This window comes from Corvus hawaiiensis, chromosome 3 (assembly GCF_020740725.1).
Source record: "Corvus hawaiiensis isolate bCorHaw1 chromosome 3, bCorHaw1.pri.cur, whole genome shotgun sequence".
Classification (NCBI taxonomy): domain Eukaryota; kingdom Metazoa; phylum Chordata; class Aves; order Passeriformes; family Corvidae; genus Corvus; species Corvus hawaiiensis.
In genome coordinates, this window is record NC_063215.1 from 91,341,594 (window position 1) to 91,368,080 (window position 26,487).

The 26,487-nt window shown below is 36.7% G+C and overlaps 1 protein-coding gene across 4 annotated transcripts in view; it reads left to right on the forward strand.

The window, feature by feature from the left end:
- Positions 1-26,487, forward strand: part of SRBD1 (S1 RNA binding domain 1) — a 126,521-nt gene that overhangs the window by 73,209 nt on the left and 26,825 nt on the right. For all 4 annotated transcript variants that reach the window (XM_048298999.1, XM_048299001.1, XM_048299000.1 and 1 more), the window contains one exon: positions 3,659-3,741. In XM_048298999.1, coding sequence (XP_048154956.1) covers positions 3,659-3,741 — 83 coding nt within the window. The remainder of the gene's footprint in view (positions 1-3,658; positions 3,742-26,487) is intronic.

Here is a 26,487-nt window from a genome sequence, read left to right on the forward strand (position 1 = left end):
ACCTGTTTCATTGTTAGTCTTCAAAAAATGCATGATTTCTGAAATGTACCCAATGTAAAATAGTTGAAAATGAAAAACAAATTTTATAGTCTTGATTTAATTTTGAAGAAGAAAATGCCAGACCATCAGGTTTTACTGTCTCTGCTCCCTGGTAGTAGGCCTTGCACTTCTGCAGAGCCCTCATGATTTCAGTAATACTCTGCTTGTGTTGTGAGAGTCCAGCCACTTGGATCAACTGGCCAGGGTGGAGCCTCTTTGCCCCCAAAAAAGATCCATCTATTGCAGTGTGCAAGTACTCCAGCAAAAAATAAATGGGTTTGCTTGTACAAGAGGCTGTAGATGCTAATCTTGACTGAGTTCCTGCCTACCAAGAATGTGGACAACTCTTACATTTTCCCTACTGTGCTCTCTTTTATTTATTAATTGGAAAAGTTCTGGAGTGAAATTGCGGCTTTAGTGGGAATTAGGCAGGTCAGCTATCCTGCTGCTATTGACTGTAGGAGCTGCATCCCTTAATCTGTAACTGACTGTTAGCTGATCTTCCTGCTTCGATATTGTAACTATTAGGCCTGATCCAGGAAAGCACTTAAATGTCTGTGTAACTTTATGCGTGTGAATAGTTTTGCTGGTTCCGGTGGGAATTCCGACATGCATCTGTGCTGAAGTGCTTTGCTGGATCAGGTCCTACGCCTCCACTGGAAGCCTCCTACAGATATGACAGCATTGTCAACCAAGTTAATATGACAAAGAGAGTCATCTTTTAAAATTTTAAAATTTTACTTTTTAATTGAAGGTTCCCAAGGGAAGGTTGTGCTTGGAAAATTCCTGTATCAACCTATCCATGTAGTTGTCTGTTTTTAAAAGACGTAATGAAAGGAGATGTGGACAGTGAGAGGTATTTGCTCTCAGCTTATCTAAACTATAACTTTTGAAATGTGTTTTGCTATTAGGTAGAACTAAAAGAAAATTCTCTAAAACACTGTATAGGTATTAAAGAAGCTGAGTTTAAGGAGATTTGCTGAAGGACAAATGTAGTCTCTATGCATAGGCATCAGTGCATTCAGAAGAAATACATCGTTGTAAGTGTTTTTTGGTTTGGATCAATACTACTTTCACTGGTGTTTTGTTTCACTTTTGTTTGTTAGGTGGTGGGTGACTAGTATTTCAAAGTAATTAATATGAATTATTGTTACAGGAAAGCATTTCTGCAGTGAGCTATACTTGTGTAAGTGATAACTGGTGTACTTACACTGATTACCCCTTTGTGGGGTATTTTTTTGACAAGAAGGCATACGTGATTGTCTTTGAATTCAGAACTTCTCTATCAGAGAAGCTGGCATATCAGATGTCACCAGCACAGTGCTTTCTGAGCCTAGCTAGCAAACTGCCTTTGTCAGCATGTTAAAATGGATATTAAAGGATATGAAAAGTCTTGCCTGACCGAGCAGTGAACTTCACGTTAACTGTGCATTTAGCAGTGCAAACCTTTAGAAGTGAAGCCTCTAGTGCAGCATTTAATTGATAAACTTTGCAGTTGTGGCTTGAGGAGCCTGCATATCTCTGGCTGCTGTTTTGGCTTCAAGTACAAATGTTTAGTGAAGTCTTTTTCTGAAATGCTGTGAAGCCTTTAACAGTAGTGATGGTTGCTGTTTAAATTAGGCTGCAAGGATGATTAAGGACTGGGGCACCTTTCATACAAGGAAAAACGAAGAAAACTGGAAATGTTCAGCTTGGAGGAGACTCGGGGATCTTACAGAGGGGTGTAAGTACTTGATGGGAGGCAATGAAGAAGAGAGCAGCAGACTCTTCTCAGTAGTGCCCACTGTTAGGACAAGAGGCAATGGGCCCAGACTGGAACAGAGCAAATTCAATCTGGACACAAGAAAACATTTAGCTACTGTCAGGGTGGCCCAGCGCTGGAATGGATTGACCAGACAGGTTGTGAAGTCTCCACCGACCTGGACATGATCTGGGGCAACCTGCTGTAACACCCCTCTGTCAGCAGGGGTGTTAGACAAGGCAGCCTGTGTTCTCCAGAGGTGTGTCCAACCTAAACACTTCTGCAAATTAATACATTACTTCTGTGATACGGTAAAGGGGCTTATAGATTATTTTATATATATGGGAATTATAACCATGCTCATGTTTTCATACACGTGTGTGTATGTGTGAAATCAGCTGGTGAACACTGGAGATACTTCCAGTATTCCTGTTTAAACACTGTGTGTGATGTTGACCAAACCACTGTGCATATATATATATATATATTTACTCTTGACTCCTGTCTGTTCTTCCTCTAACCCTGTCCTGATTTGCTTAAAAATGTAAAACACTCTTGAAATGACTAGTGCCCTGTGGGGTTGATTCTGGACATAGCTATTAAAGACCCACAGCTTTCTTTGGTCCCTGTTCTCTTACTTTTCCACAAGTGTGTGTGGTACAAAAAACCAGCCTTGGCAACAAGGTCTGGCATTGTTATGTTTGTCTTTTCCTTTATTTTTTGGAGGGGTTTGTTTGGGGTTTTTTTAACTTTTTTTGAGTCGGGATGTTTTTGCTTGGTTGTTTTTTTTTATTTTGGGTTTTGTTTCTTGTGGGATTCTTGGGGTTTAGGGTTTTATTTGTTTGTTTGCTTTTTTTTAAAAGATTTTTGGTTCTTATTTGGAAGGATTTTTGCAATATGTCTAAACACTTTTGTTCTTCATTGGTGTTTACTTTGCTACGTAGAATGAATGTTCTGTGAGCTGCTAAACCAGCTAACATGTTTTGTTTTAACTCAGGAGAAAAGAAAAGTTTATAAATGTAATATTGGGAGATAGAACTCTTCTAGTTTCATATATGTGGGAGGGAACACAGTTGCAAATACTGAATGCAACCCAATATCTGCAGAATCAGACCAAGTTTGTGATTTGACATTTGGAAATAAACTTTTTCTTCTGAGATTTTTGTAAGCAAATGATTTATCAGTAAATACAGCCTTCAAAAATGCAGTCTTGATTCAACATTTGGATTTAGAAGACCAAAGGTTATTCTTGTATGCTCTTAATGGCATTAGAAATGTTGGAAATTGCTTTTGGTTTTCTAAATGTAGTTATAAGGGTGACAGATTGCAAATTGATGTGTTTTGGTGTGCAGCTTAGATTAGTAAAGTCCAAGAACAGGTTGAATTAGATAAATATGTAAGTATCTGATACATACCTTAGGGAATACTGTATTAGATAAATAAGTCTGTGAACAGATACTCTGTTAATTTGTAAAATGGTTATTTGTTTCTACATATCTGTGATTTCAGGTTAAAGGTTCTTACAGAGTTTAATGTTAAATGTTGCATATGCATTTAGTATGGATACAAGGAGAAAATATAGTGTACACAATTTTATTTATTAACTGTGGCTCAGAAAAACTTTTTAAACATGATTACAGTTTGAAATGTTCTTAGGTCTTTGCAGGAATTATTCAAATAAAAAGTTTGATTGATGTACATGTGATGTCCTTATCTAACAATGACAAAGGATCCTGCTATATTATTGATTATTTCCAGGTTAAAAAAAGTTAAGTGCATAGAAGATGTAAAAAAACCCAAAACACCTGAGCAAAAGCAATTACACGATTCAGGTTTGTCAGATAAAAGTGATAGCTGTTTTCTAATTCTGTTTTTCAGTTTCCATAGCTAGACGCGTCCAGGACCCGTTAGCTGAGCTAGTGAAAATTGAGCCCAAACACATAGGAGTTGGAATGTATCAGGTAAGATAATACGTATCATTTAATCTAAGTAATGTGTCACGATGTAGAGCAACACCAAAATGCTGCTTTGTAATTGTCAACTAGTTATGTCTCCTTTAAAAGACATTTTCAGAGTTGATGGAATGGTAATAAATATCTAAAAGTCATAAACTGCCTTTTTTTTTAATCTCTACTTTTCATGATTGTGATTGAGACTCTGAAATGGCTGTAGCCAGATGTATAGTCTATTAAATACATCGAATCAGACAGGTAACCTGATCTGTAAAGCTTTCTCTTTTTCTGTATTGTTACAGCAATGGGGTTTTAGCTCTTTGTGTAAAATACAATGAGATATTGATCCTCCATTTAGAAGCCATTAATTTGAACTATTAGGCACATTCCTTCTTAGAAGTTTGTAATAAAAGGGCTTGTTTTGGAGTTTTTCTTTTACTAAAGCTGAATTGGAAAATGTTTGACAATTGTGATTTTTATACATTTTTGTAGGTTATTTCTGAGAAGTAACTTTTACTTTCCAAGTTTCTTTACAAAGAGCATTATGTTAAGAAGTGGTACATAAGTTATTGTCATTTTATAGCATATTGGCATCAATTCAGGAAAGCATTTTATGCATGTGCTTAAGTCCCACCAAATAAAGAAGCAAAAAAAAAAATTATCCAGAAAATATGGCATGTGCTTTTCTCTGTATTTTTGAAACTATAGAATGTGAGTAAATTTGAAAGCCTGCAGCAGCAGAATTCAGAACAGAAAGCATAGAACTGTCTGGATCTATTCTTTCAGTTAAGCTCATGAGAGTTAGTGGGGTAGAATGCAATTAACAGCCTAGAATCCCTTGCTGCCACTGATAAAGGTGGCATGACAAAGAAAAGGTGTTACGAAAAACTTCCAAGAAATGTATATTCTGTTTTGTTTGTACAGAACTGAGGTCAACATTTTACTTGGTTAAGGTAGAATTCAGAACTGCTTTTGTAAGTCCTACTTGTATTGCCACAGACAGTAAGACTTACTGATGTTGCTTGCTAACTGCAAACTTATTTATTGGTAAACCTAACTTAAATAATCTTTTGGTATTAATTATACCATGATTTTTGAAGGAAATTATATTGAAGGGCTGACACACCATACATTTCTTTAACATATGTATCCAGATTTCAGTAAAAAATGTGCGTTAATGGTGGCAGCTGTAAATATGGGTGTGGTCACCTGGCAAAAAGAAGAGCTTCAGTCTGAAGTGTAGTTGGTTTTCTTACTTATGGGGACCCAGGGCTTTTATTTATAACAGTAGCAGTGATATGTTGAAACAAAAATAATGAAAATTATACCAATTTTTGTTCATACTTACTTTAAGGGAAGAAGTAGTTAAAAAAAAAACCTTGAAATGCTATGTCAACATTTAGCGAAGTCGGTTGATTTTTCTAAAAACAATATTTAAAAAAAATCCATTCCAAGATGGAATATTTTACTATTTGCACTATACTGTGAATTCTTAAGTACTAGGAGCTTGCATTGCTGTGTCTAGAAGCTATTGATTTAAATGCACACCATCTCCTGTGGCCCACGTGGACATTGTACCAGCATTCATCTAAAGCAGAATGATGTGGAATTGGTGGTGGTCATATGGTTTTGGGAGCATTTTACTATGAGATGAATGTTGCAGTGAACAACATTGCAGCAGGTCACTGCAGTCTCAGAAACTGAAGCTGGTGTCATTTACTTTTCAGTGACTGAAAGTAAGGTAAGTACCATGTTCCTGGCCTTTCTAGAGAAGCTTCTTGATCCCACTACATTTGTGTTGCGAGTAAATGCCCAACTGTGTTGTTTTTGTCCAAACTGGTTGTATGAAAAATTTCAGAGAAATAATTCCTAGAACCTTAGGATAGAGGCAGACCTCAAATATTGTTCATTCCCAGCTATCTGCATTCTTAAGTCTTGTCATGGTTTGAATAAATCTCCGAGGTAGATACACATCCTGTTGGAATTATTAAGAATCACCACAGAAGCAACAGTGTGTGTGTTCAAAGATACATAAATTTCTCAAGTACTAGATCTTTATGTGACATTATTGAAGGCAAATTTGCACTCTTGAAGACAAAGTCAGAAGATCTGCTGCCCTTTGGGCATGACGGCTGTCTGGTGGCACAGGAAGGGAATGGGAGGAGAAAGAGAATGAAGCTTTTCTATTTTGTTCCTTTAGAGAGACGCTTGCTGGTGTCTCAGAGGACAGTCACGGAAAAAGCTGTTGTGTTGTACAGGGAGTCCCAGGGTAATGGCTGATATAATCCCTCAGATGAAGAGTATTTCAAGTACAGAATTTTATAATATCCAAGGCAACTTGAAAGGTTTTATTACATTTTAATTTATAATCTAATTGCTGGCTGTAGCTTTTTATTAATTTCTGTGTTGAAATATGTAGTGCACAGTCTAGATCACAAATACAGCAGGCTTTTCATAGAGGTGGTTGCTTTCTTAGCCTATTGTAACTCTAAACCTAGCATTTAAATATGACCTTTCCTTTCCTAAACACCCTGAAATTGATATTTAAGAATCTGACAAATCCAGGTTTTGGCATTCTTGTCCTGAAAGAGGGACGGTGATTAGTCTGTCAGCAATTAGGCAGAGGCAGGCTGAGACTGTGCTGCTGCCCATGACCATGGAAGCTGTGTAGCACGAGCAACATGGCGGTTTCTCAAGGGATGGTTGCATGCTCACTGTGTGCTGATCAAAGTGGGAACTCCCTGAAGGGATGATCCTGCCTTTTCTGTTGCTCCTACCCAAGTGCCCCAGTCTTTTTGTGGTGTTGGTAATGGCTACATGATGTCCTGGGATGGCATAAGAGAGGGGCAGCAATGCACAGCTTGCAGGGGCGTGGAGCTGGGGCTGCTGCCTTCACAGGAGCCTGCCTGACTTGGGACATGGCCTCTCTGTCAGGTTAGGATAGCCAGAGCTCCCAAACGACTCTACTTGAAAGGCAGGGTCAGAGACAATAATTTCTGTCTTTTCTCAGAGGCTGAAGTGAGAGACTGGTGAAGCAGAATCTGCCTGATGAAGTCTGTAGCTTTTGTAATGTGACTGTGGTACAGGAACATTGTGTGTTCAGTGAGTGACCCACTTGGGCAGGACCTGCTCTGCTGCTCAGCAATGACAGCAATGCTGCAGGAAAGTGAAGTGGTCGTATGCTAAATCTGCTGCTCGCAACATGAGCTTGCTCAAAATCTATAGAATGTGTGCCACACGAAGAGAACTGAGTGAAGGGGCTGCATCTTCTCTTGTTGCTACTTCCTTGGGATTTTGGATCCCTCCCATCTGGTCTCTTGGTACTTCATGTGCAAGTTTGTGAGAATATTGGTGTTCTCTCGCTTTTCTAATGCAAGTTTTCCAAGCAAATCTGCTCGTCTGGGTGTGGATACTTTGGATATGGATTTGCAAGTTTCCAAGTAGCTGGAGATCTGTGTAAATTGAGTCCCATCAGCTGGGAATTGTTTACTTACTTTAGATGAAAAAAAAATTGAAACTTGAACTTGGCCACCTGCTTTGATTCTCATTTCAATTTATGATTCTGAGTTTGTGCACTGCCAAGAAAATCAGGTTTGTCAGAGAAAAATAAACAGGCCCCAGATCTCCTAACAGGTATTTCCTTAAACAAAGAGAAGCACAACCTGATTTATTAGGGCTTCTCTCAGACTAAATTCCAGTTGCCTGAAGGTCCTTGTCTTCCTTCATCTTTATCTCATTAGGAAAATTGTTCTTTCCTCCCAGACAGGAACCTAGCCAAAATTAATTTATCACCTTCAGGCCATATTACTATGATTTCTTCTGTAGTTGAACATGAAGATGATGCCCAGATTCTGCCTGATACAGAATATATTTGCCTTATCACCTCCTCATGCCAATTCAAAGCTAAATTTCTGTCCAGGGAGAAGTAGTTAGTGGCTCAAGACTTTATTATGCTGTACACTGGATTTTGGCGATGAATTGCCATGCAGTTGTAATGGTCTTGGAAGACACAGATAAGAGCTGAGAACAAAGCTGCTTCACAAAGACTGATTAGGGAATTGAATTTCAGAGCAAAGAAAATGAATGAGAAGACAAAAATATCCTTACTCTCAAATAAAAACCCAGCTTTTCAGAGGTGAGCAAAGCAGCACTAGCATAAACTTTCTCTCCATCAGTTCATCATAGTAAAGAGGGGAATTAAATTAATATATTTTTTAAAAGTAAAAACCTTACAAGGCAGAGAAATGATAAATAGAGCTAAAGGATATGTTAAGTTTGGTTGGACTTTTGATGTTCATTTGGTGTACAAAATCCCTAGATGCTAAAAAGAAAAGTAACCTCCAGAGAAAAAGATGAAGCTCAAACTCATCTGTAACCTAGGAATAAAATACGTGATCTGCGCTGCAGGATTAGAATTTTTGATAAGTTCTGTGTAATGTTAAAAAATCTGCACCATGTCTGATCTTGAAAAAGTAACATCCTATTCGGTCTTTATAATTTTGTTAGTCCAAAAATCTGTTCATAATCTATTTTTGGGTGTGGTAACATCTTCACTGTTCAACATGTTTGGAAAATTAACATCCTAAAAGGATGTAAGAGATAATATATGTAGTTCTCTAACCTCTGAAGTGGGAGAATACTTGATTACATAGTATCTGGAACATTTTGTGTCAAATAAATAAAATCTGTAAACAATACTCTTAACTAGCATTCCTTCAAGAAAAAAGAGATTGAACTAATTCTTTGTTTGTTTTCTATATAATGCCGGAAGATCATGATCAAAGGAGAGTTTCATAAAGCCTAATCAGGATGTCTGATAATAACTGATTCTGGAAATGTCTTTTTTGTCCCTCTTGTCCATTTTCCTTCCCATGGTCCTCTAGTTATTGGAGTACATTGGTCTTGCATTTGATTATTACCTGGAGGATGTTTTATTGTTTCAGTTGCAATTTGATATTCCTTTTAGTCTTGAGTTTTTCCTCCAAAGAAGATGGGTATCTTTTGGTAAATGACAGTGCAACTTTAGAGAATGCTTCTAATCAGATACACTTTCTCCTTAATTGGACCAGTTGTCTTAATTGTGGCATTGCAGATATAAACCACTTTAAAATCCTCAGCCAGCTAGTTAATAGTGAGACACCTCACTGGAGGTTGTTTCTCAGTTGGAATGGAAGGAGCTTTTTTCTTTCTCCTAGAAGGCTGTGTAGAATGCTGTCTGCTGTTGCAGGCCAGCCTTGCCTGGGTCCTTTCTTCCTGGTCTCAGTGCCAGTGAGGGGCAACTGATAGAGAGGAAGGGTGTTACTGGCCTCTCCTGCATGTGGCTGAAATTGCATGTAGCCCTTCTAGTCTGGTGCATTCTTCAGTCATCTTCCCCTCTCAAAAGATCTCTGTGGATGGCATCATCACTGCTGAGTCCAGCTGGTCCCTCTGCAACAGGAGGGCTATTAGAAAGAGCTATTAGGTGTTAACCTCACTTTTGACAAGAGTACTATTTAAAATTTCGTTACTCTGGTGAACACCCGTCATGCATATTATTTACCTGAGACAATCTGACTGTATATTTAATGCAATGGAGATAATCTGAGAGCTGAACTATAGCAACATTTTAGAAATGCAGGGATGAAAGGGGGAAACCTCAGGGATATCTCTAAGTGTGAGAGTATGACCACGTATAGTTGGGTCAGCCTGATTCAGCTGTGGGCTGAACAAGCCAGCATTATTTCTATTGTCTTTGCTGCAACAGAACCTGGCTTGTCCCTTGCACTGCTGGTATTTGTTAGCCTGTTCTTACAAAACCCCAGCAAACAGAACTCAGTAGCTTCCTTTGGATAAAGCAAATGTTGTTATTGCTTCTCTAGTAATGGAAACCTGAAAATTTATGTTTAAAAGGAAGCTTCTGACAAAAAGCTGTGAAGTAGTGAATGCTAATGGGTTGTCAGAATCTAAACATTGGCCATCACAAAAAATCAGGTTTAGTTTAAGAAAACCTTTATCTTTTTTTTTTCCTTAGAATAGATACACAGTTTTTAGTGATAAAATATATGAGACTTTGTATCCTTCTTGGTATCTGCTTTTGGTTATATCTCCTTCACGTAGTATGCTTTTATTTAATAGTGTGGAGCAAAGTACTGGAGCTGACTTTTTTCAGTCAGGAGAGTGTGTTTTTCACTGAATATTTCAGTAGTTTATTTCACTTCTTTTTTTTTTTTTTTTTTTTTTTTTTTTTTTTTTTTTTTTTTATTGACCCATAGGGTATATGAGTAGTTAGGTGTGTTACTTGGATAGCATAGAAGAATCACTCATGTATGATGTGAGAGTATGATGACATGATGTGCAAGAGTGTCTTTTTTTAAATCTCTGAGGTGAGTTTGTCAAAACAGCCTTAAACTCGAGCTTGCTGCATTAAGCTTATTAAAACAAGTTTGTGTGGGTTCTCAACTTACATTTTTTGATTAAGAAAATGGGATGTCTGATGAGGTGAGCAGTGCTTTGTTTTGTGTGATTCACGTAGCTCCTGTGGAAACACAGTTCAGCAGGAATGTTGTTTGCTGGTCAGAATTGTAGGTTGCAGGTTTCAACGTCGAACATTGAGCAGCCTGTTTACAAAAGGCTTGAGCGTTCCTTCAGTGTTACTACACTGAGTATACATGCACAGTTCAGCAAAGAACCGAACCTCCTTGGATAAAATCGGAATTTCGTGAGCTTATGGTTTTCTGTACTTAAGCTGAAGTGGTTGCCTGCAAAGAACCTTTGCTTAAACAAAGCAAAGTCTGAGGGTGAGAATACCAATACTCAGTTCTGTGTATCTTGCAGTAATCAAACAACTTAGTAATAAATGTAAATCACTCCTTTTTGGCACTATATGGGAACTGGTGATTATGGATATACCTTAAGTTGAAAAGCCTAATAAAAGGAGATATGCTGATGAACTGGAATCTGTCTGAAATGAAAGAAACTGGCTATACTTATATACATTTCAAAAATAGGCTAAAGGATATGTTGCCATTATTGTAAATCAAAAAAAAAAAAAAAAGTAACTGGACAAATTCTGGGCTGCTTCTGTATTGAATCTCATCTCTGAATAAACTCACTGGGACTTTAAAGACAGAGACATGCAGGATAGTATTTCACTGTGCTCTTAGCTCTGCTCCTCAATAAAGGAAACTTAAACCTCTCCTGTGAACCTGTAGTCTCCTGCAAAGAGATTATTGTCGCTGAATGTTTTTGCTGCATACTGCAAGGGATTGCTTACCTTGAAATTTGTGGAAAAGGGAGAGAAGTACTCAAGATTTTAAGGTTTACAAAAACTTTTTGAGGGACAGGCTGTGGTGGCTGTAGGTATAAAATATGAAGAGCAGTCCAAAAACCCAGTATCTTTTCAGTAAGGAAAAAGGTGTGTTTATTTATTTACTTAAATGGATATGTAGACAGGTGAATATGTTTGTGCTTAATACAGGATTTTCAGCACTGAGCAAGTTATGGAATCCTTAATTGTCCTGGAGCAGTGGTAAAATATTAGCTCTGTGAGGAAAGCAAGCAGAAATCATATGTGCTTTTTCTCAACATCATTTTTAGGGTAAATTATGAGCTTTTCATTTTGAAAAGTAAAGCTCTGTGAACCAAGCCATCTGACGTCCAATGGGAGCAAAGTCTTTGCAGACAGCTTTTCCAGGGAGTGGTAATAACCCCATAATGTTTTGGATGCTTCCCCGCCCCACCGAAGTAGGTGCACAAAACTTAAGAATGCTTTCCAAGTAAGTTACACCTCTGGCAAGTTTGTGTAATTTAATCTTCAGCAGCAGTTCTGCTGACTGCCAGGAGTGGTTTATATATCCTGTAACTTGGCAGTTTCTCTGGTTGCATCTACCTATTCTCTGGCTGGCAAAGAGAAGTCAAATGTTCTGCCAGCAAAGCACGATAAACTTTTGCTAGTCTATTACAGCCATTTGCAACAAAACAAAGGCATATAGAAAGAAATAACTGTTGTGTTATTAGTTATTTTAGTTAGTACACTGTATGTATTTACTGGCATCTCCAGGAAAACATGCCAGCTCAGTGAGGTGAGATGCTGCCCCTTTAAGGAAATGAAGGAAAATGTGTGCATGTGTATTTACAAAGAGTGCAAGAGCACAGCGGTATCACCCCATCTGCACATGTCACTCATGAAGCTGCCCGTGGACTGCATCTCTTTTTGCTGCTGTCACCAAAAATGCACTGTAGACATCATTTGAAAACTTGTCAGAGATGTGCCTTTGTAAGCAACTTGAACTGCAGGTAAATTTTAGACATTGCTACTAATAATCCCCTTGTCACACTGCTGCTATTTATTGTTAGAGAGTTTGTACCTGCATATGGGGGCTTTTACAGAGCTGCTGAGGTTGTAGGAAAAGTAGGGAAGCCCCAGAAGTGTTGGTGTACTGAGGTGGGATGATCTAAGGGTGTTGATAGGAAACAGCTGCTGGACAGATTTGCCCTCCCTGTCAGTTTGTTTCTGATTTCTTAATTACCAGTTCTCTTGGCAGAAGTTTGTTAGGAAGTTTTTTGTCACCATATGAGAACAGACTTGTGATTCGTGCTGTAATTGGGTTAAAGTGATGTGTTATTGTTCATGAAAAATAGATGTAAAGGTTGTTTACTTCCAGACCATCATAAAATCAGATAGAAAGTTGTGAGCAGGATTGTCCAGATTTAGGGTACCCTGTCTGCAAACCTGTTTAATATTTCAGTTTGATTTTTTTTCTGTTTTGTAAATGTGCTTGGGCAGAGCTAATTCTAACATAGGCAGGTGACCTGAATGAAGATCCATCCAGGCAGATTAAACTTTTTGAAAGACTGTTCTGATGGGGGAGCCAAGTGGCAAGAGGAGCAAAATGGGAGTTGTGAGGCTGGGATCCTGCAAATAGGCTTGATGTGGCTTCTCTATGCATTGCATTGGAAACACTTGGTTGACTAAAAGCTGAAATAGAAACGAGGATGATAAAGCCTGTCTTTGTAAAAGTATTTTGATTGAACAGCTTCTGAAATGTGAGAGATGCTGCTGGGTTTCCTGTTTACATTTCAAGTGTTTAATAACCTTAAGTGACAATACACAAGTTTAGCACTGAAAAATTGTTCAGCTCCTTTCATCTAGGCTTCAGTTAAATTTTCATAACTAAAGTTCTTTGCATTTTTGAGACAGTCTTAACAATATTACAGTAAAAAACAGCCAGAGAGCTGCAGATTACTTATGGCATTACTTGTACCCATTATGAGCTATTTGTGTTTGTGAATTTGTGTTTCAGGCTCAGTCATCTTTTATGTGAAGTAAGTTAATTTCTAAGATGCTATATTATGAATTCTAGTCAGATTTTAATGTAAATATTATAATGATAAAATTGTTCAAACTATTACTGTAGTAAAAACATCCCTTTAGTGTCTAAAGGCAGGTAAAAGTGGCAGTAGGGATGTGAATCACTTGCTTTGAATGTGTGTGGGGGGCCAGTTTAAACATCGCAAATGTAAATATTATTTGTTGGTGGAATTCCATAGTCACTGCTTGCTGTGCAGTGGTCATCTGTTGCATCTGTTGTTTTGGTTTCATGAATTAACAGTATATTCATTTGACTCATAAGGAAAAATACTGTTGTACTTTTGAGTGATTCCTTGTGAGTTCATAGCACAGCAGCTGTTGATTTGATATCCAAAAATCTGAAATCAGCAATAAATTTGTGCTTTCGTTCAGTAGGAGACCAGAAGTGGCAATTAAAATTCCTATGATATTTTAAACCCATAAATGGTTTGCTAATATGTACAGTTTTATTGGTTGGCATTTAGTAAAGTAAGAACTTGATGTTTTGCAATGAAATACATAAAATAATTATTTTTACATAGTTTGAACAAATATCAAATTATGGAATGCTGCAGGAATTCTTTTATATGTTTACTTACGCTATGAATTTATTTTTCTCATTAACTATTTACTATAAAGTGTAAGTAACTGATAAAATTAATACAATATCTTAATGTACATATTTGTTTTAATATTGAAACTGTGATCAAATTTTTCCTCTCTCTCTTGAAGTAAGATGAACTTAAATTAGTGTAGGAGGAACTCAAGTTAATATTGCTGTTCCTCACAATAATTTTGGGACAGTTATGTCTTTCAATAGACATCACTGAAAACTGTAGTCTTTTTTCACTGAGACAATGTAGCATGCAAGATTTCTCTGTTGTTTTGTAATTTGTTGCTTTTTAGATTTTTATCTTGCTAATAACACTTATCCTAACAAACAGTTTTGAAAAAAATCATTTTAGAAACTAAAATCATGTTTCACTAGACAGTGATTAATATCTGTGACCTTTATTTTTGTATCAGGAACGTAAATATACACTTTTTTCTGTGTCAGTCATTGTCTAAGATTTCATCTTTGTTCTGCTTTCCATTACATACCATGAATTATATGAAATTAATTTAATCACTACTCCAAACAGAAATTAAATGTGCCCTAATCCAGAGTTACGTTGTTTGCTTTTACAACTGTAAGTCATAAGTAATTAATTTTCCTTGGAAAATTAATTCACTTACCATTCCCAGTAGCATCATATGTTGACACAGGGTTATAGATAGTTTAATATTTTTGTTCAGCATGTTGGCTTCAACTTTGGAAGACCTTAAAGCAAAACAAATTCAAATTTACTCAACTGTATATAATTCAGGGTTATTTAAAGTGAATGTTGTCTTTATTGCTGTCAACCAGCTGATGATGATGATTCTAAAATTATATTCAGTCTTCCAGAAAACAAAAGTCTATGGACATATGTGATTTATTTCTTCAAAAGCAAAAAAAGTGTTTCATATCATGCATTTGGATAACAGGGCCGCTGGAACACCATCAGTAGTAGAAAAATTTAGCTCCTTGGAGAACATGACTATACATTAGAAGGCCTTGGGCTAAGAAGCTCTGGTTTTCAACATGCCTTGTACTGCTTGAGATATTTGTAAGATTCATTACTCCTGCTGCACTCAGAAATTTCCTAAGTTGCCTTCCTTTGGAATGTTGTTTTCTCTATAGTCATGTACAGAAGGGCATCTCATTGCAGCACCAAAGGGCATCACAGGCACATGTGTGGGTGGCCTTGGGGCCCACAGCTGACTGTCCTTCAGAAATGGCATTGAGTGGCATGGGCCAGAAGTCTTCCAGAATGAGAGGCAGCTTTTAAGTCTAATCTTTCAAGTTTGCCAGGAGAACCTCTTTCTTTTTCTTTTTTTTTTTCTCTTTTCTTTTTTTTTTTTGTTCTGTGCAACTTCATAAAACATGGTGTTTATTACTTTGGTTTATTTTTATTTATTTAAGTCTCCCAGCTGAAACTCCAGTGATGGCAGTGTTGCAGTTCAAACAAGCAAGGCTTATTTTATAAATGTCCCTTTGTGAGTTGGTGGCTGCATTTTGCCTGAACGCAGGGGGTCGGTATCAGTGGCATTTAATTTAGAATTTTGGAGGTGGAAAGTAAAAATTGGCATTTAATTCCAGTGTAAAGTTACTGCTAGAACAGGCATAAAAATATTATTGCATTAGCAATCACAGGAAGAAAATAAACTATGAGCACATTAACAATATACAATTGTATGATAGACTTGTATAAAATAGAGAAGTAGATAGACAAAAATAATTTTTCAGATGCTTTTTTCACCATAATACATTTTATGAAGTAGAGAGTGTACAGAAAAAGTATTTAACTTCTAGAAATAGGTCCTCCTAATAGTGCTAGCAAAGGTAATTTTATCTGTACATAGCAAAGTTGTGCATAGATAAATTTTATCACACATCTCTTATACATACATGCATTTATATGCAGCATTGATGAATGTGTTGACAGAGATCTCCATTAAATTCTCTATCCGTTGCTTTCAAATTCAATTATCTTGAGCTTTCCTAGCCTATATAAGACATTTAATGCTGCTTGTTAATGTAACAGGTCTCAATAACTACTGCTATCTGTTTCATTATTATGGCTAAGCTACTTTAAAAAGACTTCTCTATGATACTTAAAAATATGAAGTGTCCTGCAAAAAAAAGTCTGGTGAATTGAATTTGGCCACATACTTCTTGACAGTCACGTCTATAAGTGAAGCTGTGCCCTACCCACCGTGCCAAGCTGTCCTTGTGCTCCTTACCAGGGCTGCCAGCTTGAAAAAAGTGCAACTCTAGCCAAGCCTGCACTTGTGCATTTCTTCATTTTCACCTACCCTGCGATACGGTGTACTTCCCATCTCAGGAAAATGAGACACAAGAACCAGCTCTATCCTTTTCTTATCCTTCTTGCTGGAGCTTTTGCTGATTACAGGTATGAGCTGGAGGCTCAGAACACCCACCCCACTGTATCAGCATTCTCTTTAGTTACCCTTCTGTCCTACTCTTATCTCTGTGTACTGCATGTAACAATGTGTTGCCTATGAAAAATCTTGGGAGCCAACCAAAAGCTGTTGCTGTTCTTACAAATTTCTTGGCAGTGAGAGTTTGTTTTTGTTGGGAATATCCTCATTCATTTTACGATGACAGTGATTGTCTAAATTTGTAAGAGAAATGATGATAAAACAATTATTGTTTAAAAAGAATCTGCAGAAACTATTTTTTCAGGTGAAATTTATATTTTGAGCTCGACTAGTTTTGGATTAGATAATTCAGAGTTGGCACTAATTCTGAAAAAAGCCATTGAGTTGTGAAGTACAATAGCAAAAATCCCAAGAAGCTTGAACAAACGTGTACAGTGTCTCCTAGTGTAAGTGCCTGGCTCTTCGGAGGCCACCAAGAAGTCTGCAGTGATTGACATGCATTCTGGCAAAGCATTTTTTTTTCTCTTCCTCACACCCCCCCTGCAGCAGTGTTGCAGTCAGTCAAAGTGTATAGACAAAGCTGAGTGAATACCAGTTTCCCCAGTACAGGGGCTATTTTTTCAGGAAGTCTAACTCAAACCAGATGTTTTGCTTAGACCTAGAGTTTGTTGCTGCCAAGCATCTCATCAGAGGTCAGAGTTCTGGGCTCAGGGCCCTGCTAGAATTCTTTCACAAATTGCTATTCGGTGAGGTTTTAATCCTAATGGAAAGAATAATGTGCTTGTAAAATCTGCAGTTATTACAAACACAGTATACATATTGTGGACTTCAAATGACTACATATTTCATTCCCATAAACAGGGAATGCAGATGAATGCAGTGTGTAATAGTTTGAGACACCCAAACTTAAACCAAGTATATAGTTTATACTACTGTTAACCATTTGCATTCTTAACACTCCTGTAAAATGAATAGTAATCTTGACTAACAATTGGCAGCCAAAAGCAAAACAAAATGAAAAAATCTCCAGCGTGTTTTGACTTGTAAGCTGTTTCCTGAAGTAAATAGTAAATGCTTTTGAGAATTTTCAAAAACACTCTGCTTGCTAAGGCACTAGGTTTGGCACAGTTTGTTTCTTTCCTTCTTTTATTTTTTCTGTCTCCGTTTTTAAATGGCTTGGTAGCAGCATTTTATGATCAAGTTAATCTTGTTTCAACTCTTTCTTCATATAGCTAATTATTCACCCCAAAACCTCAGAGTAGAGCATATATACTCCAGCTTACTTAAAAAGAAATGCTGGTAACACAAAGTGATAAGAACAAGACTTAGTGATGAAAAATCTCACTGTATTTTTGTGTTGTTGTTGGGAGCAGTATTGATAAATTTCTGTTGTGGTTCTACTGAAGTGAACTTTTGAGTGTAAGGAAAAATTCTAAGGTAACTAAGATAGTGCGCTGCAGCCTGCAGCTAGAGAAATGCTTCTTGATGTAATATGAAGATTGATTTGGGATATCAGAAATTATTGTATTCTATAGAAAACAGTGCTGTAGTGTGAAATTGGATGATGTAACTGATAGTACAGTAAGGTTATAGTGATAAGTTGTTTCAGTTTATCTTGTGTAGCATCTTATTTTTCATTGAATGCTGCTGAAGAATGATGTTATTTCCAACTCTTCAAACTCTTAAGTATGCTCAATTAACATTTAATATAACTATGCTGTTTCATCACAGCCTCATTTGTGATTTTTATGTAACTTGTAAATGTGTTTTCAGTTTGGTGAAAAATGTAACTTAAGGTAAAGGTGTTGTCACTTGAAAAGTTAACATTTTCTCAATTTGTGCGATGGTCATACTGATAGTCACGCTGGAAGGAGGTAAATATGTATAGGTCACTATGTCTATGATTATACACTGAGACATGCTGAGGTGTTCCTCTACCGTGCAATTTATTCTTTTATTACTTGTTTATAATAAGAAAAATGGGCAATGATACAGTGCAGGTGTTACCTTTTGGAGAGGGGAATCTTATATACTGGTTTAACTTTTCACTAAGCCTCCCTGTTGACTAAATTTGTTTCATGGCATTGAATGTGGAGATTTGTGAAACAAATCACTACTATATCAGTCCAGTTGTTGAATAAGAAATTGATGATGCCTATATTTGGACAGCAAATTCATTTTCAGATATGGTATGCATCTTTTGGATGGTAGAGAAAATGGCTTTGTTCATGCCATGTTCTTTAGAAAGGAGAATGTGGCCAAAGTGGTGTTGATAAGCTGCTTTTCCATTATAATGTACACTTGTGTAAATAATATTTTTCCCTTGGTTTATTGAATAAATGTGACTTATTTATGTTTGGATGTCCAGAACTGAATTGGAAAACTTGTGTTCTCTCTGTGGGTAGATCTTAAGTTTTAACTTTGCTCTGTAAGAATGTGCATTTTTATTAACTGAAAGCATTACAATTGTTTACTAAACACCTAAACCCCCAAAAAGACTTGTGTTGCAAATCGGATGATCTTAGTGCAAGCTGCTGCCTCAAGGTGAGAAAGCCAATATTAAACATGTAATGAAATTAATACATAAAACCTAATCATTCAGATACAATGAGAAAAGTGGAGACAAACTGCAGTCTTATAAGAGAGGCTTTTTCATATTAATGAGTTTCCATTTGCCAATAATTCTGTCATTTGTAGCTTGAATCATTCATCACCCCTGCAAATGGTTCTTTCAAGACATTATTTGCAATTTTGTCTTGTGTTTTTGTCCTTGATGTTGTGAAAATGACTGTCTACTGTTACAGGAATGAAAAGAGATCTCATTCAAACATCTTTTGTGTTTCCACTTTCAGTGAAAAATGTTTTTCAAACCTGCAGCTGGTTATTTCTGCAGGAGTTCCCACTTACATTCAGGTTTGATTGACATTTTGAAATGGCAGCTTTTCATGAAAAGCTGTTAACTTGTAGAATTTGGTTATGGTACTAAGACAGACTGACTTTGTTCTACTGTTGGGGCCTGTCCAACCTAAACACAACCCTGCATCTGAATTTAATAGTGCTACTCAGCACAGGGAGTGCGAGCTTTTTTCTTCTTTCATTTTTCTTTTCTGTTTTTTTAACACTGTTGCTTCTGATGTGTTTTTGAACCTGACCTGATAAGTACTCATCCTGATAGCTTCTCTGTCAGTAATTGGGTTAATTGGCATTCGCCTTTCTCTCTCTCCTGGGCTTGCTAGGAGAAGGTAGGTTGTGTTATAATTTCAGCGATGGAATATATTTTCATTTTACATTACGAAAATAAGTGGAAAATGTTTTTTAATGACTGTACAAATAGTACAGTGTCTGTCTTAAGATAAAAATTACTAACTGCAGCCTTTTTTATTATTATTTATTTTTGAAATTTTGAGTATGAGGGAAAGCTTATGGTATTAACAATTTTTCTGAGCATTGATTACTGATGTGATTTCTGGTCAAAAACTGAGAAAGCAGTGCATAGCACAAATATTCGGCTGTCGACTTTACTGAGTTGGTCTTTAATTTTGTGCCAGAATGTTGAAAGTGGGAAAGAGAGAGACATTATGCAAAATCAGTTTCCCTGTGTGTTTCTTGCCAGGCTTCTAAATAAGGATATAAAGTCCCCATATACATTAGCTGAGAAGGAAGAGGAGTATTTTTAACTTTGAAAGAGATTACTATTTATGTAAGGGAATTGAAGAAAGTAGAGATCCAAGCATCCCGGATATGTCACTGGATGGATGGTTTTACTTGGGTGTGAGAAGTAAAACATGGGAAAATATTTGAGGTTTTCCACAGGTTATCTGTACTGTCCTGTAAGAGTAAACTTGTGTGATTTGTATTTGGGAGCATTTAAATCTTGTTTTCTAAAGACAGGAGTAACAGTGCAATTGATTACAAGTAGTTGTAAATTGTTGAGCTGCTGATAGATTAAAAAAATATTATTTTCTATATACAGTAGTTAGAATTTCTGATCAACTGTTCTCCTAACTGCTTAATTGCTTTTATAAAACCTTCCCTATAGATTTGCACCTGCTCATGGTGATACACAAATTGATATACTCATCCAACCCCTATGCCAGTGCAGTTTGTTTAGGATGCTGAGGTGATAATGTGAAATACGTCCTGCTTATCTCTCCTGGGATGTTTGTGATCTCGCACTGGTACAGCCACATTTTGGTTAATATTAAAAACCATGGGACTTCTTGCAGTGAAATGAAATATTATTTGCTTCATCCTTTTCTTTAAAATGATCTAAAATGACTAAGTGAAAGTGAATGTTTTCTTAAGTGTCTGTTCTGTAGTTTCTAAATTTTGAAATGAATTTTTGAGCCTCAACCAGAAGATAAACTTTGTTGATGAACCAGTGTTTACAGTTCTGTTCCGTAATTTTGTATGAATGCTTGTGAGCTTCATGTGAACTTTCAAAGTAAAAGCATTTTAGTTGCCACCTAGACGTTACTGTTAGGAGCTAATACATGCCACCACTATTCCTGCAAGCAAAGGCAGGATACGTTGGTACAAGCTTTTTGCTATACCCTTAAGGTCACTGTGAAATAGTAGACCAATTGAATTAAATGGCAAACTGCCCACTGACTTCAAATGGAGCCAGGATTTTGCCCTTTAACTATCAAGCCCTAAGGGCAAGCAGATTTCATTCTTAAACAGCCCCGACGTGGCAGTGCTTCAAAGGAAAGTTGAGCTATTGTGAAGTTGGACCCAAATGGTGCAAAATGCAGGGGGAAGTACTGGGACCTTGAACTGCACTTGGAAGTACAGGGGCTACAGGTAAATGGCTGCTGTCCCATTGGATGCAGTGGAACGTGATTACCCTTTTGAAATGCTGTCTGCCATGTCATTTGCTATAGGAATACATTCTTTTCATGCGTTACTGATTGCAATAAACGTTTTTCATGTAAAAGTAATTAGGAGGATAAAGAGAACAGGTGAGACTAACCAAAGTGCAGCTGCTTCACACTATTCCCATGCATAGTAACACAGGTTGGATTTTTCTTATAACTCCTCGGTAATAGGACTTAACATTCAAAATAGATTTTTTTTTTTTTTTTAATTACATGTTCAGTGGTAACTTTCTCTGGTATTCCTTCTTTAGCAATCTGTGGTAAATTTTCAGTAATGTGTATGGTCATTTCATGTGACATCTTTTTTTTAAAGAAGGGTATGTTAAGGCAGAATGGTTATCAAATTAAGGACTGAAACACTAGTGATTTGCAATCACAGAAATCTTGGCTTGCAAGTCAAAATTTTAATGAAAAACATTAATTTCAACCAGGTAAGCATACATTTAGGGTCTTAAAACTCACTTGTTTTACAAGAAGAAGTGTTCTTATTTGTAGTGGTTTAAGTACTCTCTGTTATTATTACAGAGCAAAATAAAAATTCTTTGGTGAACCTGGACTCTTTCCAGGGTTGACACATTTATCTGGGCAGAGGAATTAAGTAGCCTTGTAACACTTCTTTTTTTTTTTTTTTTCCTCTCCTGCTAATTAATTTTTTTAAGTGATAATGATACTTTATTTCAATTTTACTTCCTCAACAGAAACATGCAGTGAATGAAAATTCTCATACCTGTTTACTCACTTAAGATTAGCATAAATTTAGACATCACAAAGCCTCAGAGCAGGTGGGTTGATAATCTGGACAATCTTTGTAAATATTAAACCCCTCCCCATCTGTTTGAGTATTTTTTCTCCAGCCTTTATTCCTGCTGTATGATTGTCCTTCATTTTATTTTAATTTGTCTGATGGATATAATGAACTGGAGGGGAGAAGTTAAGGAAATGTTATTTTTCTTACGTCTTCTTAAATTTCTTTCTCTTCAGTGAAAGAGGTCAGTGACAAATCCTTTTATTACTAAATTATAGATAAAGTCTACTTTTAATCTTAATTAAAGCTGTTCTAAAGCAGTGTTCCTGATCATGCTCTCAGTGTTGTCGTCTTAGAAAGTGTAAGTTGGCAGGAGCTTCTGCCTCTACAACTGCTTCTCTCTACAGTGCTGTAGTAAAGCTGTGTTGATGGATGTTATGTATATATGTTACAATGAATGAACATGTGAGGGATATCTCAGGTAAATCTGGTCCTGCCATAGCTTTTCCTTACTTACCCGAGGGCCATTGTTAGAAGTACTTTGTTCTGAGTAGTGCTGTTACAGAACCCAGGCATTTTGCTGAATGATCTTGTAAGTATGGATAAGAAGGGTAATGGTACATCTATTGGCTTGAACTGCGTGCATAATAGTCCATGCTCTTTATTTTCATAGCATTCCTTCCCTCTGTGTGCATGTCATTAGACTGTCTTTCTCTTTTATCACATCCTGAGATCTGATCCAACATTGCTATTATTAGGTACCATATAATTTCCGAGCTCTATTTAGGAAGGCATTATGCTTCTTCCACAATCTTTTCTGAAAAGCTAGTGTCCCAAGTAAATGGCTTATCTTAATGTGTGGTTGGGATTAGTTTTTCAGGGCTTTGGGAAGAAATTTGCTAAGGCATCTATCTCTTGGAGTGTCTGCATCCTGAGTTTGAGATACCTTTCAGAATGTGTTTTTTTCCATGAGTAGTTTTTTTGCCTGTTTTTCTTACAGTCATAAAATGTCCCATAACTAGGACAAATAGAAAATAGATTAATATATTAACTCCTTAAAGATATGAATGCTTTATGAAATCTTTGAACCAGTTGAAAATAAGAGTAAATTGTAGGCAAATGCAATAGTCTTCTGAAAATGGTAGCGTGGATTTAGATGTCTGGTATCTGAAGAGACAGTAGGCTGAAACTGCAACACTCTTGTATGTGACTAAGGAATTTCGTTGCTGAAATTTCAGGCTGCTGTGTAATAAGTTTTGCACAGCAGACTTTCTGATGAATTTGTGCTTGTTTTGTGTTAGTAGCTATAGAAGTGTTTAAAGCTGCAGCTTTCCAAGAGAACTCTTTCACTGACTATGTCTTAAAGACAGAATTTCAGATGGAAGAAATGTGTATTTTAGCACAGTTGAATGATGGAGAAGACTGAGAGTACTTAAAGAACATATCTGTGCATAAGCCATTATAAAGAACATCAGCTGTAGCTTCTTGTTTGTTCCAAGTATAAATTTCAAAATGGCTGCTGTGGCTAGAAGCAGTTTTGGTTGAGAAACATTTTCAAGAGGAAGTAATTATTTCTCTCATATGACATGACATCATCTGTGTGAATCTATGTGCAATGCTCTCTTTCATTTTCCTAACTTATTTGTTTTTCAGTGTACTTTGGACCAGGTTTCTGTGCCTCATACCTAGAGGTCTTTGCTACACAAATAACTTGAACCACTTAGATATTTGTTTATAGTTCTCTCTTAGATATATTTCCTCATGAATCCTACCTAACTTAAAAGGAGAGAAAAAAACCAAAACAAAACAGCAGCAACAAACACAAAAAACCCACCAACCCCCAAATCAAAGTACAAGCACGTACCTTGTTTTACAAAGACAGTATCTTAGGAATATACTTGACTGAAACAGTGTTGGAGGCATTTGTCCTATTTGGTTGTAGATGTGAGGTGGTCCAGTTGATGTTGCTAGCAGTTAAGAGCAACAGGACAACTTGGAAATCAGTTTTTGAAGTCACCTTTCCCACTGCTGGGATTTGATTGAGTATTAAATCATTTCACTTTCCAACTTCTTGTCTAGACCTTAAATCTGTTAGTCTGAGGGAACAGCCTAGTTGCATCCAAATCTTGATTCCTATTTGAAAATAACTTATGAAAGAGGGCAGCCCAATTTTTATCAGTGAACTGATGTCAGCACTTCCTCTGGAAGAGGATATAATGGGTTCAGTTACAGCACTTTTTCTATTCCGGCTGTAATAAATAAGACAATGGTTTAATGAGAAGTGGTTGTTAGCTTTAAATACCCTTTACTTTAGAAGCTGTGTTTTAATTGTTTTGTATTGATACATGGACAGCTGAAAGCAAATATATAAAAATATTCATAAGCTGTCTCTGGGTCAGTCAATCAGCAAACACGGCTATCAATGCATGAACATCATAAAATATTGGAGAAGCTTAATGTGTACTGTTCATTTCTGGGTAATGGTGCTTGGGTTGTAGTCAGGAAATGAAGAATTGTGATCCTTTCTGGTTCATTTACTTCTTTTTTAGTTTAAGAGAAATCACTAAGTTCTTGTGGGTTTGATTTGTCATCTGTGAGACTGGGACTGTTTTCAGGTACGTATATTGAAGTAGTGTGAAGTTTAAAGGTTCTGCAATATGTATGTGACTGAGGCAGGGGAGGTTATTACTATTCTAATTTTAGAATAGCCTAGCAAAACCAGAACTGTTTCTGTAAGCAAATATCTCCCAGAAGTTCTGTCACCTACAGGTCAAAGTAGTCTGAGTAAAGTACACCAAAACCAAAAGTCACCACTTTGTATCTCTGCAGTACCAGCTATGCATTTTCTGCTGCTGAAAGTTTGGAAGAAGTTGAGCACTGCTCATGTTTTATGAAGTGACTTCGGAGTTTTTGAGAATGCACTACTCTAACGTGTAGATTTTCTAGACTCTTAGGAGCTACGTTTTCCTCTTCACATTCTTGACAGCCTGTGTTTTTAAAGAGTAAAAAACAGTGGTTTTCTTAAACTTTTCCTCTAATGGACCTTCATATTTTTGTCTTCCTTGAACTTCTCCTTGTTTTTTGCAATCGTATGAAAAGCTAATTATTTCTGGTCTGTCTACCACAGAAGGGTGTATTTGGGGGATTGCCTTTGGATGCAGGAATTGCCTTTGAACCTCAGGTGGTACACACCAAATCTTTGTGTGGCCGAGACTTGCATCCTCGGTTACATCTCAGTCTGAGATAAATTTGCAGTTTGGGTATGGCATTAGCTGTCCATGTATCCTCCTTTTGCAGGCAAGGGGTGGAGTTGCTTGGGCCAGAGCTGATGAGGACTCTCCAGGCAGAGCTGCCTACCCCATCACAACATTATTTGGATTAGCTCCACTCTTTGTACCAGCTTAGCCAGCCATATGCTTTAGACCTCAGTAGAAGACTTGCACTTGAGCTTCTTTGCCAGTCTTTGTGTGTTCCAGAAGAGGAAGATTGGCCATAGCTGATCCAAGGTGTCTCAGTTGTCTAATTTCCTATCAGAGCAGCTGCTAACTTGTGTGAGGATTCATTGAAAGCTTGATGCCCTAATCTAGGTTATTTAGAACAATTGTCTTTCAGTGTTCTTAAAATACAAATTCTCTACAGAAAAGAACACCCAATAATAATTTATTTTTTCATATTTAAAAATTCTGGATTATTTTAGTGTAACTAATAATTTGCTAAAGCTCACACACATTGAACAAGCCTAATATTTGTTTGATCCATCTGCTACCTCATCTCTTAACTCCCAGTCCTGCGAAGCAACAGACAAAACTGCTACTTAACTTCTGTCCTTAATTAGTGTAAAGGGACATCAGCCAGTGATTTCAATGGAGCCTTGATTCTGGAAGTCGTAAGTCATCGGCAGGTGGTGAGAGGCAGACATAAGTGCTGCAAAATCAGAGGTGGTTTTAGTTCCCTTCTTGCTCAGTGATATACCAGCTTGGAGTTGTAAATGTTTGTACAAATAGAGAACTCTATTCCCCCTAGTTACAAACATTATTAAAACTGAGCCAGTAGTTGCTTTTTGGACAAAATGTTTTTATAATTAGAATTCATAATCATACCTGATTTTAAAATGATGTTTTTAGGAGTTTCTAAAGTCTTAGGTCTTAATTTTTCAAATACTTTCTTTCTAATTTTATTTTTATGTTTCTCCAAGCTTGCCTAAAACTTTATTTAAGTTTTAGATCAATTATAAAAGAAATTTCCAGGGAAATAGAGGTCAGTTTTTAAAATGAATGATGCTGTGATCTGTGATCAGAATACAGATTTGCAATGAATATACTCATATAAGCAATAGTTAAAAGCTCTAACTTGGTAAATATCTTATAAACTTTTTAAGTCCATAGTAGTAATGCAATTATTATTTACAGATTTTACATTAGAGGATTTCTAAGAAAAACTTGTTCCAAACATTTTTTCTAAATTTGTTGCACTACAAAATTATGTATTATTTTACACATTTGCAAATACTGTATTTTTAAAATGTTTTAAAGAAGCCTTCTGAAGGAATTTTCAGATCTTGAATATAAGTAAGGACTATATTATAAGGGCACAAATCACAGTTTCTGTCAGGGATGCTGGTAAAATAAGTGTTCTTTGATTTGTGCTTTTTCCCTTCTACTTGCTGTGGGTTTATTTGTTTAAGTAAAAATGTGTCTATTGCAAGAGGACTCAATTGGTATTTTCAAGTATGGGGTAGTACATGCCCTGTTCTTGTTTATGCCATTCTACTCATTCATTTTGATTTCTCAGTTTTTATATTATGGTAATTACATTAGCAG